The sequence below is a fragment of the Sturnira hondurensis genome, unplaced genomic scaffold (assembly GCF_014824575.4).
Source record: "Sturnira hondurensis isolate 20B ecotype Veracruz unplaced genomic scaffold, ASM1482457v3 Scaffold0000167, whole genome shotgun sequence".
Taxonomy (NCBI): Eukaryota; Metazoa; Chordata; class Mammalia; order Chiroptera; family Phyllostomidae; genus Sturnira; species Sturnira hondurensis.
The window spans coordinates 10,889,005-10,907,278 of NW_028072798.1; the positions used below are offsets into that span (position 1 = coordinate 10,889,005).

Genomic DNA, 18,274 nt, shown 5'->3' on the forward strand with positions numbered 1-18,274 from the left:
GATGCTCAAGTAGTAGCTGCAGCCCCTCCCCTCAGTTATAAAGTCAGAATGCTTCAGTGGGAAGCAGAGGGAGAATGAGCTCGAATAACCCGCCTGTGTGTGCACTGTCCCGGGCCGGCCGGCGGGGCGGCCGTGGTGGCGTGAGGATGCTGCCGTCGCGGGGAGGCCGCTCTTCCCCCGCGGACAGCCGCGCCTTGTGGTGGGCCGCCAGTCGGCCCGTTCACGTACGTCAGCATGTGTCTGTCATCCGCCATGCCGTAAATTGGGACAAACAGATACACAAGGCACCTAAAAAACTTTGCTTTATTAAAAGCTGATTTATTACAGCTACTCTTAACATTTCTTTTGAAGTTAAAAAAATCTATAAAATAGGTAATGACGTAAATGCTTAGTTCCATATTTTCATAGGTTTCTTCATAATACTTGATATAAATGATTTGGATCTTTACTTTTGAGATCAAATTTCATGATTCTCACCTTGGTTTTCTTTTTTTTTTGGTTTTCTTACTGTGTCTGGTTTTCTCTTTGGCTGTTGATCGCTGATCAGTTGTGCTGTGGTAAAACTTTCAGAGAGAGACGCGCAGGCGGTGAATGTAGAAATCATTGGGGTTTGACCGGCGCGCTCCCGGGTCCGACGGTCCCGTGAGAGGGCGTTTCCGCCGTGCCCGGCGCCACTGCCAGGCTCCGGGCCGTCGCCTGTGGGGTGCACTGAGCTCAGCCTTCAGCTGGTTGGGGGGTTCTGCGTAGTGACCTGCATCGTGATCTTGTTCCTTTCATCAGAAGGTTCAAAGCAATGGACCCGAAAAGCAGGAGAAAGAAGGTGTTATCCAGAACTTCAAGAGAACTCTCTCTAAGAAAGAGAAGAAGGAGAAGAAGAAGAGGGAGAAAGAGGCGATGAGACAAGCATCCGAGAAAGACGACAGACCCTTCCAAGGGGATGATGTGTGAGTGACTTTTGCAAACACTGTTTTCTTTGCACTCTGAGCCAGGTGTTCTGCCTGTAGCGGACTGTCAGTGAAGACATCCATTTGGGTGCACTCCGGCTCTCGTGTGTCGAGATTCGTTGCTGGCGACACGTGTCGTCCCACTGTGCTTGAACCTCACTGACCATCCTCGTCAGGGCCTCCTCCCTCCCTCCTCAGGGCGCGTCTTAGACGCACCACCGGGCACCCAGCTGGCCAGACTGCTGGGGCCTCCCACGGCCTCCCTCGGCGCTGCGGCCGTTGGCCGTCGCGGCGTAGGGCCCTCTCTCTGCAGTGGGGGGGTGTCTTCAGTGCAGCGAGTTTATCTCACCGTCCAAGACGGCCGTCTTTCCCACCTTTATTAGCTAAGTTCTGTTTACTCTTTTGTTGCTGTGACCTCTCGGTTCTTTTCTCTTCTATTTTGATTGATTCAAAGTGTTCTGTATGTATTGAGGATATTAACCATTTGTCAGCAAATGACATTTACCTTAGAGTGGAGTTTGAGCCCATTTTGCCTTGTCTCCCGTGGATTTAGCTATTCATCTGTGAGGCAGTGAGGCCTGTGGAAGGGACGTGAGCCCTGGGAGTGGTGGTGCAGAGTAAGGCTCTGTTTAGTGTGGTTATATAGGAGAAAGCACTGTGCAAGTATGTTGCTCATTTGTGAAAAATACCTAAGAAAAGAAGAGATTAAAACGTGAGTCGGGGTTTGTTTTATTTACTTTTTTGAGCATTTTATTTATTTAGTTTTGGTAAATGGTAGTAGTACACACACATCAGCAACACAGTGCTGTGTTAATCAGTCGTTTACTGACCTTAATTAATCAGTTTTAGAGAGAGAGGAAGGGGGGGAGAGAGAAAAACATCAGTGTGTGAGAGAAGCATCAGTTGGTTTCCTCTTGCCGCCCCCAACCAGGCATGTGCCGTGACTGGGAATTGAACCAGAGACTTTGCATTTTGCAGGGTGAAGCCCAACCCACTGTGCTCCACCAGTCAGGGCTGTTTTATTTATCAGCTTAGTTTATGAGGTGTTATTTATGTTAAGAAGGTTGACTACTTAAAATGAGTTAAGTTGGTCAACTTTATTTCCTTTTGAAAGCAGCCTCAAGAGACTGAACATTGGTAAGTCTTTTAATTAAAAAATCTAAAGTATAGTCAATCTTATTTTCATTTTGTCTGTTTTAGGGTAACACGGATGGAGATTATTGAAATGTATAGTTTATACATTTTTCTCTTTTTAAAAAAGATTTTTATTTATTTAATTTTTATTTATTTTACTTATTTATTTTTTAGAGATATGGGAAGGGAAGGAGAAAGAGTGGGAGAGAAACATCAGTGTGTGGTTGCCTCTCGTGTGTCCCCTACTGGGGACCTGGCCTGCCACCCAGGCATGTTCCCTGACTGGGAATCGAACCGGTGACCCTTTGTTTCACAGGCCTGTGCTCAAGCCACTGACCTACACCAGCTAGGGCTATTTATTTAATTTTAGACAGGAGGGAAAGGGAGAGAAACATCAGTGTGTGGTTGCCTCTCACATGCCCCCCGCCCCGTCCCCCCAGTCCTGGCCAACAACCCAGGCATGTGCCCTTGACTGGGAGTGACCCTTTGGTTCACAAGCCAGCACTCGATCTACTGAGCCACACCAGCCAGTGGTGTATACATTTTTCTTTTAGCTTTGTTAATACACAATAATTAAATTGTATGAACTCACTATAGAATTTTCATTATAAATTTTTGCTTAATGTGGCATATTAGCTTGATTCGAGAGAAACTGTATCCTTCACCCATAGTGACTCATTACTGCATGGTAATAGAACAGTCCACGGCAGGCCTGTGCAGGGCGCATGTGCAGCCACGGATGATTATGCTGTTTCCGGTAAAAAACTTGAAAATGGTTTTGGTGTCCTTCTTCCCTGCCAGTGAGAACTCCCGCCTGGCTGCGGAGGTCTACAAGGACATGCCCGAGACGAGCTTCACGCGCACCATCTCCAACCCTGAGGTGGTGATGAAGCGGCGCAGGCAGCAGAAGCTGGAGAGGCGAATGCAGGAGTTCCGCAGCTCCGACGGGCGGCCCGACTCAGGTGCTGCTTCCCGGCCGTTCCCGCTGGGCTGTGGTGGAGGGCGTCATCGAGTCACACTCGTGGAGCCTTGCTGGGTTCAAGTCTCGGGGGCGGTGGCCTATGAGCACATGCGTGTCGTGTCTGTGTGAAATCAGGTCTGGCGTGAATGTGAGAGCACTGTTCACAGAGATGTGCGTGTCCTCACGTTTTTCCTGCACACTCTTTATTCCCTTAAATTCTGGCAAATTTCAAACCTGTACAAGACAGGAATGAAAGACCCAGTGAGCTCCCCAGGTGAGCCCTACCGTGCTTCCGTCACCAACCCGCGTTCCGTCTCTGCCCCTCACGTATTGCTTTCTTTCCTAATCTGTCATATTTTGAAGCAAGTCCCGAATTTCTCGTTGTTTCATCCATAAATATTTCGATACATTTTCCTGTAAGGTGAGGATCCCTCAGAACCAAAACTGCAGCATCGTCATCACGTGCAGAAGAATCAGCAGTGATTCCTTAATAACATCAAGTATCTCAACGTTGCTCACATTTTCCTGTCGGTCTCAGGGAATTCTTTGGTCTGAGCCAGGAATCAAGTAAAACCTACGTACACCAGCTCAGTCTTTCATTCCAAAGTCTCCTTTTATTTTACCTCCCAATTTGCTTATTTGTTGGTTTGTGTAAAAAACAAACAAAAATACCCCAGGTGGTTCTTGTGGGCTTTGCCACGTGCATCCTGTGATGTCGCTTACTGTTTTTACGTCCTGTTCCTCCGTTTCCTCCATGAGAGGTCCAGGGCTAGGGTCTTGGGGGGGAGGGAGCAGGACAGAAGTGCTTTCCTTGGCATCATCCACAGATGAGCAGTGGTTTGGAAGGAGTTCTTGGGAGTCCTGAACTTAAAACTTTGTGTTTGCTCCTCCGTCACTGGCGTCAGGTTGTCCGAGTGCAGTCCCATCATAAGCAGAAAGCACATTCTGACCCCAGAGTGTCCCTGGGGTCTGTGCAGCGTGTTGTGTTACAATTGCACAGAAACAGGGAAACCTCGAGGTGCTTCATTGCTCCGCTCTGGTGGTTCTCTTCCCGCCAGACCGGCTCGCGGCTGGAGCCGTCACTGCAGTTCGCAGTCCCTGGAGGGACAGCTGCCAGTGCTTCAGTGCTGGGCGCCTCCTGAAGCGTCTGTGGACTCCAGCACCCCAAGTCTCCTGGTGTCTAGTCCAGTTCTTTAAATTGCTTCGTTCTGTGGGGTTGATATCTGAGCTGCTCTGGGTTTCTCATGTAAGTCTCAGGTTGGGGAGGAGGGAGTAGGGAACAGAGGTGCCTGACAGTGCGTGGGTCCGGAGTCGGGGACACAGGGCCGAAGGGCAGCACTGCCAGACCCCAGAGTCCTTCCTGCTTCCTCCTTCACTCTCCCAGCGGGAGTCGGTTCATTGCCATGCACACTGGCTGGGCTTGAAGAGAGGACGGGGTGGTCCTTGTCACACAGGATTGTTGCTTCTGATGGGTGTCGTCTCACAGGACATGGGAACAGAGCTGTGTGTGTTCCGTCCTTGCGTCCGTTGCCACTGGAACTCAGGTGCCCCTTTCTTACGTGACTGGAGACGTCAGCTGTCGCCGTCAGTGGAACACCGCTGTGCTCAGGGGTGTCTGGTGTTTTCCAGGCGGGACGCTGAGGATCTACGCCGACAGCTTGAAGCCAAACATCCCCTACAAGACGATCCTGTTGTCTACCACTGACCCCGCCGACTTCGCTGTGGCCGAGGCCTTGGAGAAGTACGGTCTGGAGAGGGAGAGCCCGAAGGACTACTGCATCGCCCGGGTGAGCCCCCACGCGGCTCTGCCCGGCCTCGCACAGGCGGGAGCGTGCCCCTCAAGTGGGAGGGTGACCTTTACACGAAGCTCAGGCTGGGATGGTTTTCTCCCCGAGGCGCCATTTAGAATCTGAAAAACTGGAACCAGGTGTTAAATGGGAAAACATTCTCTCTTCCGTTACAAAAGTAATATATGCTCCTGGTGTGAAGTCAAGCAAGTGTGAAAAGGGGAATTGGAAGTAAAAATCGCCCACAGTTTTAGTACCACAGGGCCGCAACTACTGACATTTTGACTTAGATCCTCTCTGTTGTTACTTGACATGTATAGGCAACTTAGGAAGGTTGGTTTAATAATGTTTTTTAACGTCAAGTCTGTCGTGAAGGTTCAACTCTTAAATCAATTTCATTTTTCTGTTCATCATTAGCCAGCGCTTGGTTGGTATGGTCAGAGCTACCCATAATGCCTTGGAGATAAAGTTTTACTTTTGACTCCAGTGTGTACAAACTTATTAAATAATAATCAGTTTCATAAAGTTGCATTTGAGATATGTGCTCATGAACGTGATAACATTGTTTTGTCTTAATAATTTCTGCCTAATTTATACACATAAGATCAGGTGGTTAATCAGAGTCCTGAAGTCACAAAAGCCTACTTCGGGTTGTTATTCACAGTCCTTGTCAGGGTCATTTGATGATTTCTTTTGAGGTTTTCATTATTTTGGTGTCTCTTTTATTATATTCTTGCACATTTTCTTTTGCAAGCTTATGCTATACAAATCAAGAGTTGATTATTATTTTAACTTTGAACTGGATACTTTTTGTTTCCTTGGCTTATCATCTTATAGCTTCTGTAGTATATAGCTCTTTCATAGTCACTCATGTATTACTTTACCTATTTTATTATTAAATGAGTAAGTTTCTCTTCTTTGGTAGATACTACTCTGGGATAGGAAATAAGAGCTGCCTTCAAAAAAAGTGGTAATAAAGGGGGGCAGAGAGGCCAAGACTGAGAAATGCAAACAGGGAGCTTTTAAATTAAAATAAGGCAGAGAGGGCTACCTGTAGGGACGGGGCCGGGGTCCACCAGGGTACATGCCACGGCCTGAGGTGAGTGAAGGCCAGACCTTGACCTTGAAGTAGTATGTGTTTTGAGTCAAAGATATTAAGTGTAATACAAAAAGCAAAGAAAGATCAGTTACTCTGGCAGAAGGGAGTGTTGTGACACACTTGCCCTTGGAAGATAACTCGAAGCAGCGTGGAGAGGCGGCAGGGCCCGTGCGAAGGCCTGGCCATTCAGAGTGGGAGTGTGTCCGCATGTGGAGGGGGAAGTTCTATGGAGACAGCACTGTCACATTAGCTGTGGGCTGAAAGGGAGGCTCAGGTGACTCGGCTTTGGGTCCGACTTGTGCGACGGGTTTTGGTTCCGTCAGCACTAAGTTAGAAGCAACGATGCGGCGGGCGCCGTCACCCTGTCTGTGTTGCTGAGCGCTTTCTTGGAAAATGGAGAGAAATTGTTTGGCTGCCAAAAAAACTGATGCGGTGCTAGGGTTACTTGCGAGTATAGTAATGCAGTGTCTTAAAAAGATGATTAAAAACCAGAGCTGAACGAGTAGACCTGTAACGTAGCTGAACGGTCTGATTAAAATGTGCTCCTGAAGACAGACCCCCTGCGCAGGGAAGGAGGCTGTTCCGTTGTGCGGGTCCACAGCAGTCGTCCCGAGAGCCCAGCTGAAGAGACAGCCTCACGAAAGCAGCCGTTGGCCTTTCCTTGGGAACTGCTCACAAGTTCACCATCGCACACTGTCCTTCCGCGTGAAAGTTTGTTTGCTTGTTTTTATACTTGGACCACCTGTTGGGGGGGCCAGAGAGAGGCAGGTGGATAAGACTGGCCCAGTCAAGCTGGCAAAGCTTTTTATTGGAAACTGTTTTCTTTTGCTTTTGTCGGTGGTTTAGTAGGAGAATTCTTCATGGTGTTTGATCAGTTTGATTTTGTGGTGACTTTATTTACCTAAAACAATGAGCTCTTCAAATACCTGCTGGCTCACATCCTGGGTATAGTGACAGGTGACTGCTTTTTTGCTTTAGGTCATGCTTCCTCCTGGAGCCCAGCATGCTGATGAGAAAGGTGCTAAAGAAATCATCCTCGACGACGACGAGTGTCCCTTACAAATCTTCAGGGAGTGGCCCAGTGACAGAGGTAAAGAGTTGTCTTAGTTGATGAGTTCCTCCTTGGGCGAGTGCCTGGCCCACTGGCTGCTCGAGTTGGCCCGGCCGGGCCGGGTGGGTGGGGTGGTGGTTTCTGATGCTGCTCCCTGGCGGGCCTCCCCCTTTCCTGGACTGGCTCTCGCGGGCTCCGAGGCCGCCCTTTGGGCCTGAGGGCCGCACTCAGTGGTGGCTGTGTGTGTAGACCTGGAGCAGACTGCCATGCTTAGTAGGAATGCCGTGTCTCCGCTGGTGGGAGGTCATTGTGTCAGCACTGGGGCCCTTGCTGTGCTGGCCAGAGGGGCTGGTGGGTTGGGACAGGTTTGTTGCAATAAGGAAAACAACCTGCCCCCCTACAGATTGTCCAGTCATTTCGATTTTTCAGAAGCAAACCCAGACTTTCCACGAAGCCAACAGCGTCCTCCCGTTATCTCAGAGCAGTGAGACAGTGGAGCTGTGTTTTGACGGGATGGCTTTCTTGCCCTCAGACTCCCATTGCCAGCTAACTGCCACTCCGTGGGCAGCCTGTGCATCCGCGAGCCCGCGGGGGTGCGCTGCCCGTTAGTGCTGTCGGCGCCGCATGTGGGTCGGGAGTTACAGAAGGGCTCTGGCCTAGTGCTTTTCCTGCACCGCGTGGAGTCCAGCTTTGCTAGAGTTGAATTTCTTTGAATTCGGAGTTAATCCAGTTGAATTAGATGAAAGTCTGCCAGACACGTGTTTGTGTGTGAACGTGTTGTTGTGTGTGTGAATACATGCACTGTTCACCGGGCGGTTGTTCATGTGAAACGGATGTCTTTGCAACCCGCGTGTCGGTGCTCTTCCAGCACATCGGGAGGCCAGTGCCCTCCCTGCTGAGGAGCAGCGTGGTGGGTCAGCCCCGCACGGCCGTGCCGCGGGAGGCGCCGCTGCGCTGCGTTGTCGTGAGGGTTCTGAGTCGTGCCTGCCCGCCGGCTGGCCGGCCGCACCAACCCAAGTCTGGCTCCTGACGGGCGGTGTCGCTGTTGCAGGGGTTCTAGTCTTCCAGTTGAAGAGGAGGCCGCCAGACCACATCCCAAAGAAGACGAGGAAGCACCTGGACGGGAAGCCCGCGAGGGGGAAGGAGCGCGCGGACGGGTCTGGCTACGGCTCCGCGCTGCCGCCCGAGAAGCTGCCCTACCTGGTGGAGCTGAGCCCAGGTGAGCAGTGTGTGGGCACACGTGTTCACAGCGGGCCTTTCTGCTGGCTGACCGCCCCGTGGGGACCATCGGTTTGTAGCACAGGAGCCCTCATAAGGTGATATCTGTTTTTTAAAAAACAAAACCTTGAGGTCCTAAGGTATGTACTTTAATGAGTAGAAGTAAACTTCACATAGGCAGAAATTAGTATCGCCACACAAAAGCTAAAAAAGTGAATATAGAGAATGAAGGAAAGGTTGAATTGATGTACTTCCTTTTAAAATTTTTTTCAAAATGTTAAAGTGAGGGGGACCCCTGTTAGGGCAGCTTCTTAGAGGCAAGTGTGTACGTGTTACACTGTTCATGAGAAGTTTCTGAAAAGACCGTCTTTGAATTTAACAGTGCATTTAAGGGCTCCATGTGTAAGAGGAAGGGTATTTGGTTTTGAAATGATGGTAGACTGAGTTTATTTTATTGTTAGTCCTCTAAGTATTTTGTTTATAGAACTCTTTTAACCAAAGCTGTTGCTATAAGTGAGCCATCAGGTTGACAAATACATCGATGTTCTTGAAGGCATGTTTTACACACACTTCTCTAAGTAGTCTGTGTGTGTGTATAATCTATATTTGCATCGGTGTGACATATGTTTATTACTCAGAAAATCTCCACCATTCCTTACCTGGTTACAATACTAGTATGTGACCTATATTGTAAGACACCATGAAGACCAGGCTATTGCTCCTTCCCCGAGAACTGCCTTTAAGTAAAGCTCTTCCAGTCATCACCGAAGGAGCCGAGAACCAGCCCCTTTATGGGGTCCTCTGTGCTGCGGTGCCCTGGACAGGAGTGGTGCGGTGCTCCCCGCGGATTTCTGAGTGCTCCTGTCTGCTGACGAGACCATGGCTGCACCGTGGTTGGACCTGGTGCAGTCTTAGCACACAGCCCGGTGACGTTGGTGCCGAAGGAGTGGGGTCGTTTGGTGCAGATAACTTCTCAGTGCCGTGTGCTGCTGGTGCTGGTTTGGATACTAGTTACGTTTGAGGGGTTTTAACTGACCAGCTGTTTGGGAGGAAAGTGTTAGCTGCTTTGTCCCTCAGTTCTCTGGCTGAAAAGTGAATTTAAACTTCTGGTTTCTCACTGTGGTTTGGAAACTTGTATTATGATGTGTCTCTAGCCCAGGGGTGTCAGACTTGTTTTCACTGGGGGCCACATCAGCCTTGCGGTTGCCTTCAGAGGCCGAGTGTAACTTCAGGTCTGTGTGCATGTGACTGCTCCTTAGAGTGAAGTGTGAGCTCTGCGCGCCACCGGGCATAAACCAGGTGCCGGGCGGGGTGTGGCCCCCGGGCCTTCTGTCTGAGCTTGTGCTCTGGTGTGTGAATGCGTTACCTGAGGCAGTGGTTAGCAACTAGGAGACAGTGGTTTGCTTTTGAGCTTAAAATTTTTTAGGATCCTTGGGTATTGGGTCTGTTTTTGAGAATTTTGGGTTACATGTTAGAAATCAATGATTTTGTTTTCTCTAAGTCAACATTTGGGGGGATTTAGGAGCATTATTAGTTCAGAGAGAATTGACAAGTGGCCGATGTGGACTAATTTTCAGGCGAATAATGGAAAGTTGAAGTGGGTGGCTGCAGAGACAGTGAGGATTCACTCGTCACTTAGGTGACAGGTAATTACTGAACACTTGCGTGTGTCTGACACTGTTCTGGGCCTGGGAGATGGAGCACTGACAAACAGGTAACCCTCTGACCTGGGGAGCTCACGTTCTAGTAGAGTCGCTGTTCTGACTGCTCGTTTCATATTTATGGGCTCCCAGGTCGTGCCGTACTTAGAGTTTTTTGCAGGTGTGGAGAGATAATGGAGGCTAGGCGAGTGTGTCAGTTTGGACTGCTCTTCACCAGATGTTGGCAGTGGCCAGTGTTCCATGCTTGTTTGTACACTTCCTTCGACTGGGTCTTGTGCTCCCTTGGCTCCGAGCTTCACCAGCTTCTGCTGTAGGCTGGGCGGAGAAGGGCGCCTCTGCCTCTGGCGAGTGTCCTGTGGAGAGCTGCTCCTCGCACGGTCCAAAGAGTCCCAGAGCTCTATCCCGTTCGACCTCGCCCCTGAGTCCTCTCCCTGCCTCCTGGAGAGCTTCCTCCTTCCACAGGGGCCTGACGTGCAGGTCTGCTGCCGCTCAGTGGTGGCAGCACTCAGTGCTGGGCTGAGGTCTTCCCCCAGAGCCATGTTCTTTTCGCTGGTTTGTGCTCTAAGTTTCCACTGTTGCCCTCAGCTCGCCAAGAGAATGATTTGTTTTCCATTTACAAGCAAATAGCATTTGTAAGCGCTGACTTGGTATGAACAGGCAAGCTCTGTATTTCCACTGGGCACGTCCTCAGGTGGGTGTCTGTCCTCAGGCGGGCCGAGGCCCTGGAGAGGCGGGCGAGGTCTTCGCGGTGTGGGTCCCATGCTTGCACTGTCGTTTGGAGAAACAGGGCCAGCAAGTCACTTTTCCCTTTGCTTTGGGTTTGACTGTGATCTCTCAGCAGAAGGAGCCGAGTGGGGTGCTAGTCTCCCGGAGGGCTCACTAACTCACTCTTCCACCCCTGCTGACTCCTCACCTGTCGTCCTGGTGTTTCCCTTACAAGTCTGCTCTGTCTCTAAGACACGCTGTCCGGAGCGAGCACCGCTGTCCTGGCCTCGGGCTCCGAAAGCTGGGGGGCGAACGCACTCGCTGGGCCGCGCTGCCGCACTGCAGCTCACCTCTCTGTCTCTCTCCTTCCTCCCACGTGCTCTGCACGCCTCTGCCCTGCTGACGCCGCCTTCACCGGGGTCCCCTGCATGCGTTCGGACCCCAGGGAGAAGGGGTCTCTCTGCCTACCACGGCTGTCCCACTCACGAAGGTAACGCTCTGCTTCCTACTTTCTTCTCTCTAGCTAGAGCCTCACAGAACTGCACGGGCCAGACATGGCTAACTGAGCAGATAGTTGGTGGGCTAGTTTCTGCATGGGTAAAAGTGACTTACTTTAAGAACTTTAATGTACTAGCATTTAATTCATATCTACTAAGTAAGTATTCCATATCCAGAATTTATTTAATTTAATATTAAGAAGTATATTTTGCAAAATGTCCCATTCCTTTATTCAGGCTGTCTTAAGGGAGAATTTGGACTAAGGAAGGGGGAGAGCTGTTTCCCTCTTTCTCCCCTCACCCCCCCCCCTCAGAATAAGGGGGAAGGGGAGGAGGGAAGGAGGACATTGAGGGTGGCAAGAGAAAGAGACCAAGGCTGAGAGGCAGGAGGGTGGCCCCGTGGTCATGGCTGACAGGAGCCGTGCCCCAAATCCAAGGCTGCCTGTTGGGGCCCTGCAGGGGGCCCTCATTCCTGGGGTGATCTTTGTTGAGGGAAAGGAGCTTGCTTACCTGTGAGCAGGTCCCAGGTGTTCCTAGGCCCCCGCACTCAGGGAGGAGGTCCGTTTCTGCATGTTGGCGGAGCTGCACGTCCGCACTCAGGCCGTGTGCCTCCGAGCTCCCGTGTCTCCGTCCTCGTCGTCCGGAACGGCACGGCTGGGGCTTGTTTGTCTGTTTTGCGTTTCAGGGCTGTTTTCACACCTTGAATGTGGTCATTGAGTACTTTCTCATGCTGCATGCAATTTATTTACCTTTTAACATCTTATTTTAGTTGAATTTTCTCTAAACTGATCAGACACATTTTCATTGGATATTAACCGAACTTGGAGTTGTTGTTTTTTTTTGTAATAGGAGCAGGTCGTATTTTTGCTTATTTTTGATATTTGCATGTGCACACAAGAGAGCGTAAGGCACGTTTTGTCATCTTGCGTCTGAAGGGGACTCTAAACGTCCTCGTGTGTGTGTCAGTGACCCAGTCTGAAATAACGGGGTGGCCAGGAGAACAGCGCCTCGGCTCGTCCCCCTGGTGCGCACATGGAGCCAGCGTGTGCGCTCTTCCCCTCTGTGCCCTCTCTGTTGGAGAGCAGTTATTAGTTCTTCTCCAGTGGAGTTGGTAAAAGTATGTGCAGGGTTTGTTTCAGTAAGTTTTGGTATTTTTTTTATAATCTCTTCCCTATCGCATCGGTTTCCCGGAAGGTAAGCTCTGTGGGAGTGGGCTCTGTTCACTCGCCCATGGCTCCTCTCCGGCACCCGGTACAGTGCTTGGGATGTGGGGGCTCCCCGGTCAGCCTTCTGGAAATGAACCCCGGGCAGCAGGACCACAGAAAAGAGGCATTAGCACCATGGGCCACGTCCCGGAGCTCCCCCGAGTGTGCGGAGCCGCGGAGCGAAAATCGTGGTCCGTGGAAACGCTTGCTCTGGTCCTTTCAGGACGGGCTCTTTCACTTCATTTTTAGACCCTTCGGAGAACTCGCCTATAGACAGGATGCAGAACAGCGAGCCATGCCTCAGGGTGCCGGGGCTGGCAAGGAAATTCAGGACACCCAGACCAATGCGTGTTTCAGCTAAAAGAGCATCTTGTTAGTGTCCATCCCAAATACTGCGCATGAGACTGGATGTCATGCATGTCACCTGACAGCCCTAAGTTGTGTTCTGATGTCTGTGCCATGGCCCAGAAGGGAGGGGGCGCCAGTTGTCTCGTCACAGGTGGGCAGATGGGTGGTGAGAGGCTTGCTTCTGGGGGGAGCAGACAGGTGGGGGTCGGGGGAGGGCACGCGTTCCCGTACATTTCTCGTGCCCTTTACGTTGTGAGTCCCAGGACACATGAAATGTTTTTAAGACAAAATCATAAAGTTGAGAGGTGTTTAAAATGCCCGGTAGGAATACCATTGTAGGCGGCGAAGTTGCTTTGAGAGATGTGTTGGGGGCACCGGTGCAGGAAGAGGCAGTCCTAGCGCACCTGTTGAGGAAGAGGAGAAGGCTGACGAGTTCTGTCTGGGGAAAAACTTTCTGTGTTTATGGCTGCCCGGGAGGCGCTCATGGGCGTGCACTGAGGAGGAGCCAGTAATGGGCTGTGGCGGAGGGGAGACACCGACGCTGCTCGCTGCTCGGAGACTCGACTGTGGCCCGCTTCCGTCTCCCTCTCCTCCCCTGAGCGCAGGCCAGGCCCCACTTCATCTCCTCCTCCCCGAGGCCACCGCTCAGGCTGTGCAGAGCCCTGTGAAGGCGACGTCTGTGTTTTTTGTGGCCCTGGGGGAGCGGTCAGAGTGGAGGCATGAAGGGGGAGTTCGTTTCTGCCCCATTGTTGACGGTGAAATGGCAGGAAAGGAGAGGCTGGGAAGGTCGTGCGTGTTTCTCCCTCTCTCCTTACTGTAGTTCTCAGTCTGCTGGTGCAGGTGTGGATGTCGGAGAGGGTGTCCTGCCTGCTTACTCACCCGTTTATTAGCTCACAACACGCCTGCCTTTCAGAAGCATTCCAAATTCAGAGGAGGTTTATGTGAATTTTTCTTTCACCCCTAAACAGTCTTCATGTTCTTGCATGTTATAACTTCATATTGAAATGATTATCTTTGATCAGTTATTTGCTACTTTTGTTTTCTTTCTGATTTGTGTGATTTCTGGGTGACCACATAGCGCTATTCTGTTTTCTTCGTCTCTCGTTAATGGTTTCTGACTTTACGCACATGAAATCTCTATCAGGTGCACACTATGGACCGGACACGGTGCTGAGTGCCAGGGCACCCCTGGCCCCCCATGAGCTCAGAACTGGGGCGGTGAGTCCATGGACAGTGTGGACAGACGCAGGTTGCTGGGTGAGAAAGACACTCGCCCCCTCCCCCTTGGCCAGAGTGCCATGGGACCTGCCGGGTGTTTGTAGTGAGCACACCACACACCTGTCGGGGCCTGGGCGGAGCGGGTCCTCGAGGAGTGGCCCATGTCCAGGGAGAGTCCACAGGTTTTGGAGGCCTCTTTTTGGGTTAAGACTTGGAGTCGGAGTTGAAAATGATTTGGTGTGAAGACTCTGGCTGCCACCACATCCGATGAGGCTCTGAGCCTGCCGTGAGGCCTCTGGTTGGATGCTGTGACTCACGCGCCCCTGCAGTCTCTTGCAGCGGTGTCTGGGGGAGGTCAGACCACAGGGTGGCCTGGAACTGGGCACACTCCAGATGTGAGACTCCTACCGCCCTCGGGGCCTCAAGTCCTGAGCCGCAGCGGGGGTTTGACTGGCATGTCGATGAGTGGTTCCGAAGGCCACTCAGGTGCTAGTGCGGTGGGTCCTGGAGACTCTGCTTGGTCTTGTGAGGAGACTGGGCATTTGCACGTGCATGGGAACTGGGCTGGCCCCCATGGCCAAGATACGTCATGGTTCTTGGATTCTCTGGGCTGACAGCCCAGCCTACGTTTTCTCATAGGCTGACAGCTCTGAAACCAGAGCATGTCTTTGATGGATGTCATCCTCTAGTGCATGGACCACAGTGGGTGTGGTGTGAGCAGCTTGCCTGGGAGTACGTGAGATGTGCCTGGCACTTCTTCCCGCGCTGTCTCTGCCACAGCCGTTCAGGTGCAGGGAGAGTCAGGATGCCAGCGCTTCCTAGCGCTGAGCGACACGCACAGAGCAGGGCCAGCCTTTCCTGCCCTCCGCTCTGGCTCTGCTCCCGGGCGAGGCACTTGCACAGTCCCTCCTGCTGGGACTCGATGTCAGTAGTGGACATCAGAGCCACTTGGGAGCAGTATTCCTAAGAATACTTATGAAGGTGTGGGCCCCCTCCCCAAGGATTTTGGTCCAGGAGGTCTGGGGTGAGCCCTGAGGTGGTGCCTTTAAAAGCCTCCATCAGCAATCCATCTGTGCCCCCCAGCCATGTGGCACTGAGTGCCACCAAGTGCTGCTGAGAGCCATTTAGGTGGCAGGTTTACTGCAGGAAGGCTCTGGTCTGAAGGGAAGGTCCATGTGTCTTTGATGGTCTTCACTTGCCAATAGAATCACTCCTCAGAATCATTGACAGAAATGTCTTTTTATGTGGCGAGGAAATGTTGGTATGAAGGACAGTATTGAGCACCTTAAATTATGTTAAACAGAAGCTGATGCGTTCGAATGTCTTACTTTGAATTTTCTCAGTCCAGTCAGTTAAATTGCATGCTGCAAATTTGGAGAGAGCTGTGGCGTTGCTTCTAAGGTAACCTTCCACTCGCTTCTTGCAGACGGCTCTGACTCCAGAGATAAGCCAAAGCTTTACCGCCTCCAGCTCAGCGTCACCGAGGTCGGGACGGAGAAGTTCGACGACAGCTCCATCCAGGTGCGCCGCAGCGCCGCCCTCTCAGCTCCTGTGTCGCTCTTCACATCTCCGGAGGGGTGGCACACGGTAGCACGGGGCTGAATGCATAGAAACCAGAAGCTTCTGTTTAAACGTGAATAGAGTGTTCACTGTGGGTCACTCTCCTCTGCCTGAGTGTGAAAAGAACGGAGTGTGAGTTTTCGTCCACACTCCTCCTTTGGAAATACGGAGTGGTCCTGACCCTCCTCTGAGACTGTGTTTTCTCCAAGAGATGGTGGCCCCTTCACAGGTCTGTTCCATGACCTAGGGCGACAGCCTCTGGAATCCCGTTCCTGGGCCCGGCACGCAGAATGGGAGGCTGTCAATCACTTGTAGTGCAAGTGTCAGCCACACACAGGTCTCCAGTGCCCAGTGGAGCAGAGCCCAGCGCGCTCTGTATGCGAGGGAGTCTGGGCTCGTCAGCACCTCCGGGAGGGCTCGGCCGGCCTCCCTCCTGTGCCCTGGTTTCTCAGTTAGGAAAGGGCAGGTGCTCAGTTCTGACCTCCTTCCCTCCGTTGCACAGCGGTGCGAGGGATGATCTGCACGGAGTGCCCATTAAATTGTCTCATGTTCACCATGGCTGTGTGCTTTTCCACGCAAAGTTACCGTGTGCCTTAAGTCACGGCACTGGGTGCTAAAAATAAAATCTTCAATTATTTTGACAGAGTTTAGTTACTTTTGGATTATTGGTAGAAAATCCACTCACAACTCCCAAAGTCCAGCGTTACTAGATTACATGCCCCACGGAAGGGGGCTCACGGTTTTGAAACTCTGCCTTCAAACACTGTGGCCTTCATAGCGGCAGCTGCTCTGACTCCTTCTGTTTATGTAGCTGTTTGGTTCAGGAATTCAGCCCCATCACTGTGACCTCACAAACATGGATGGAGTTGTCACTGTCACCCCGAGGAGCATGGACGCTGAGACCTACGTGGAGGGACAGCGCATCTCAGAGACCACCATGCTGCAGAGCGGGATGAGTGTGCAGTTTGGGGCGTCGCACGTGTTCAAGTTTGTGGACCCCAGCCAGGACCACGCGCTCTTGAGAAGGCCTGTGGACGGGGGCCTGCCGGCCAAGGGCCCCAGACACAAGCCTGGGTGAGTGACCTGCACGCGAGGCCTCCAGGAAGTGGAGGGCGTTTTTTTCGTGGGGCCTGAAAGTGTTCTGATGCAGGGATAGGTCCACGGTTTCACTTCTTATCGTAATTCTTAAAACTTCAAAATGGGTTTGTGGTCCTGGTTCTTGTTAATTTAGTTGGTTTCAGAGGGAAGAAGAGGAAGGAAGGGTCTTCATCTTAATGGGAGCTGTGTCTGGTCTTTAAGTCACGTTCGAGCACTTTGTTTTTCATTTCGCCCTTCCAAACAGTCCTCGCCCTGCTCCTTGGTGGGGAGTCGCGGGTTCTGCGCAGTGCTGCTGTGTTCGGCTCCCTGCTACTGCTGCACGCAGCGCAGTCCCAGCCGCTGTCCAGGCGTGCCTCCTGTGCCCTGTGGTTTGGCTCCACCTAGTGCCTCTTGGGGGACTTGCGGTGTGGGCCCGGGGCTGGGAAACCAGAGTCCTTCCTGACGGTCTCCTGATGGTCCAGTGGCGTGTTCGAAGGGGGTAGTAAGGTGCCATTTGCTGACATGTTGCTGCGTGAGCGGCCGTTTCGCAGGCTGGCAGGGTGTGAACCTCGCACTGTTGAAAGCAAGTGGACTGTCTACTGATGTGGATGCTGAGGCCGAAGAGCACGGCCGTGAGCGGCCCCCCTCTGGGCTTCCTGGCACTACCTCCATGTTCTGTCCTGTGACCTCCCTTTGCTTTACCACCTGCAGCCTTCAGGCCAGCTGTGAGGTTTTAATTTCTTCATGTTGGTGTTCGGACCGCCTGCCTTTGCTTCTGGTGGGTGACTGGGGCGCTTCCTGCCCCCTTCGGCACTCCCTATCCATTTCGAGTCCAGGCAGAGGAAAGGGTGGACACCATGTCCCTCTGCAGGATGAGCACTCAGCAGGTCACCCACGTCCTCAGGCAGTGCCCGGGCGCCGCAGATGGTGTGCGCTGTCGGAGACCTGTCTCTAGCCTCTGTCCTGAGCCCCAGCGAATGACCGGGTCTCTTCGTCCCCTTGTGCCCTCACTGTCTGCTTCTTGGGAAGTCTCCATTCCAACTTCCAACTGAGGGCGCATCTGAGCTCTTCCCTCCATTCGGTGCCTGGGAGGGCCAGTGTTTCCCCCCTTTTTAAAGCTCTATTGTTATCCCCGTCTCCCCCTTCCTGTCCCTTGTCATGACCTCAGCATGGTTCCTCCCTTCAGCACGTAGTCCTACTCACATGTCTTCCATCCGCATTTCCACCACCAGCTTTTCTCCCGCTTGTTACTTGCTTTCAGCACCAGACACCCTGCCAGGGAGAGCACACCTGCTTGGTGTCCTCATTTCCCCTTAGTCCCAGGGTGTGTATTGACTCATGGGAAGGTTTCTTCAGTGTGCTGCCAGTTGTCTTTGAACAGGGCCTCCCGCTGGTGCGTCTCCCTGCAGGTGTGCTCTTTCCAAGTTTGTACCATGTGCTTCGGTGGCATCGGCTGCTGTTGCAACCTGCAGGTGCAATTTACGATCTGTCTGCCCCACCGTACAGCCAGTCCTTCGGGTCTGCCCCAGACCTAAGCTGGCTTTCACTTCCTGGGGTGTCTTCTTAGAGTGCGTGAACTTGAAGAGCATTTCAGCTGGTTTCTGTACTACTGAGAATTTTAGAATGCCCCATCCTACTGTGTGTTTGCCTTAAATTTATTTTAACAGTACTGTCCAGGCGTGCAAAATCACCTCACCTTTGTAACGAGCATGCACAGACATATGCAGACAGACAAGCAGAGCGTAGGTGGACCCACTGTTTGTTTTGGTGGCATTCACAATTTATGTTTGTCCTTGACCAGTCAAGTTC

At 51.9% G+C, this 18,274-nt stretch overlaps 1 protein-coding gene across 17 annotated transcripts in view; it reads left to right on the forward strand.

Annotated features, from left to right (window-relative positions):
* AFDN (afadin, adherens junction formation factor) overlaps positions 1-18,274 on the forward strand; it is a 108,946-nt gene that overhangs the window by 31,942 nt on the left and 58,730 nt on the right. For 12 of the 17 annotated variants that reach the window (XM_037062515.1, XM_037062735.1, XM_037063247.1 and 9 more), the window contains exons 4-11: positions 781-944; positions 2,880-3,040; positions 4,669-4,826; positions 6,904-7,015; positions 8,028-8,195; positions 11,006-11,050; positions 15,255-15,349; positions 16,200-16,462. In XM_037062515.1, the coding sequence (XP_036918410.1) occupies positions 781-944; positions 2,880-3,040; positions 4,669-4,826; positions 6,904-7,015; positions 8,028-8,195; positions 11,006-11,050; positions 15,255-15,349; positions 16,200-16,462 (1,166 nt within the window). The remainder of the gene's footprint in view (positions 1-780; positions 945-2,879; positions 3,041-4,668; positions 4,827-6,903; positions 7,016-8,027; positions 8,196-11,005; positions 11,051-15,254; positions 15,350-16,199; positions 16,463-18,274) is intronic. The other 5 variants (XM_037063030.1, XM_037063531.1, XM_037063193.1 and 2 more) reach the window with 3 other exon arrangements.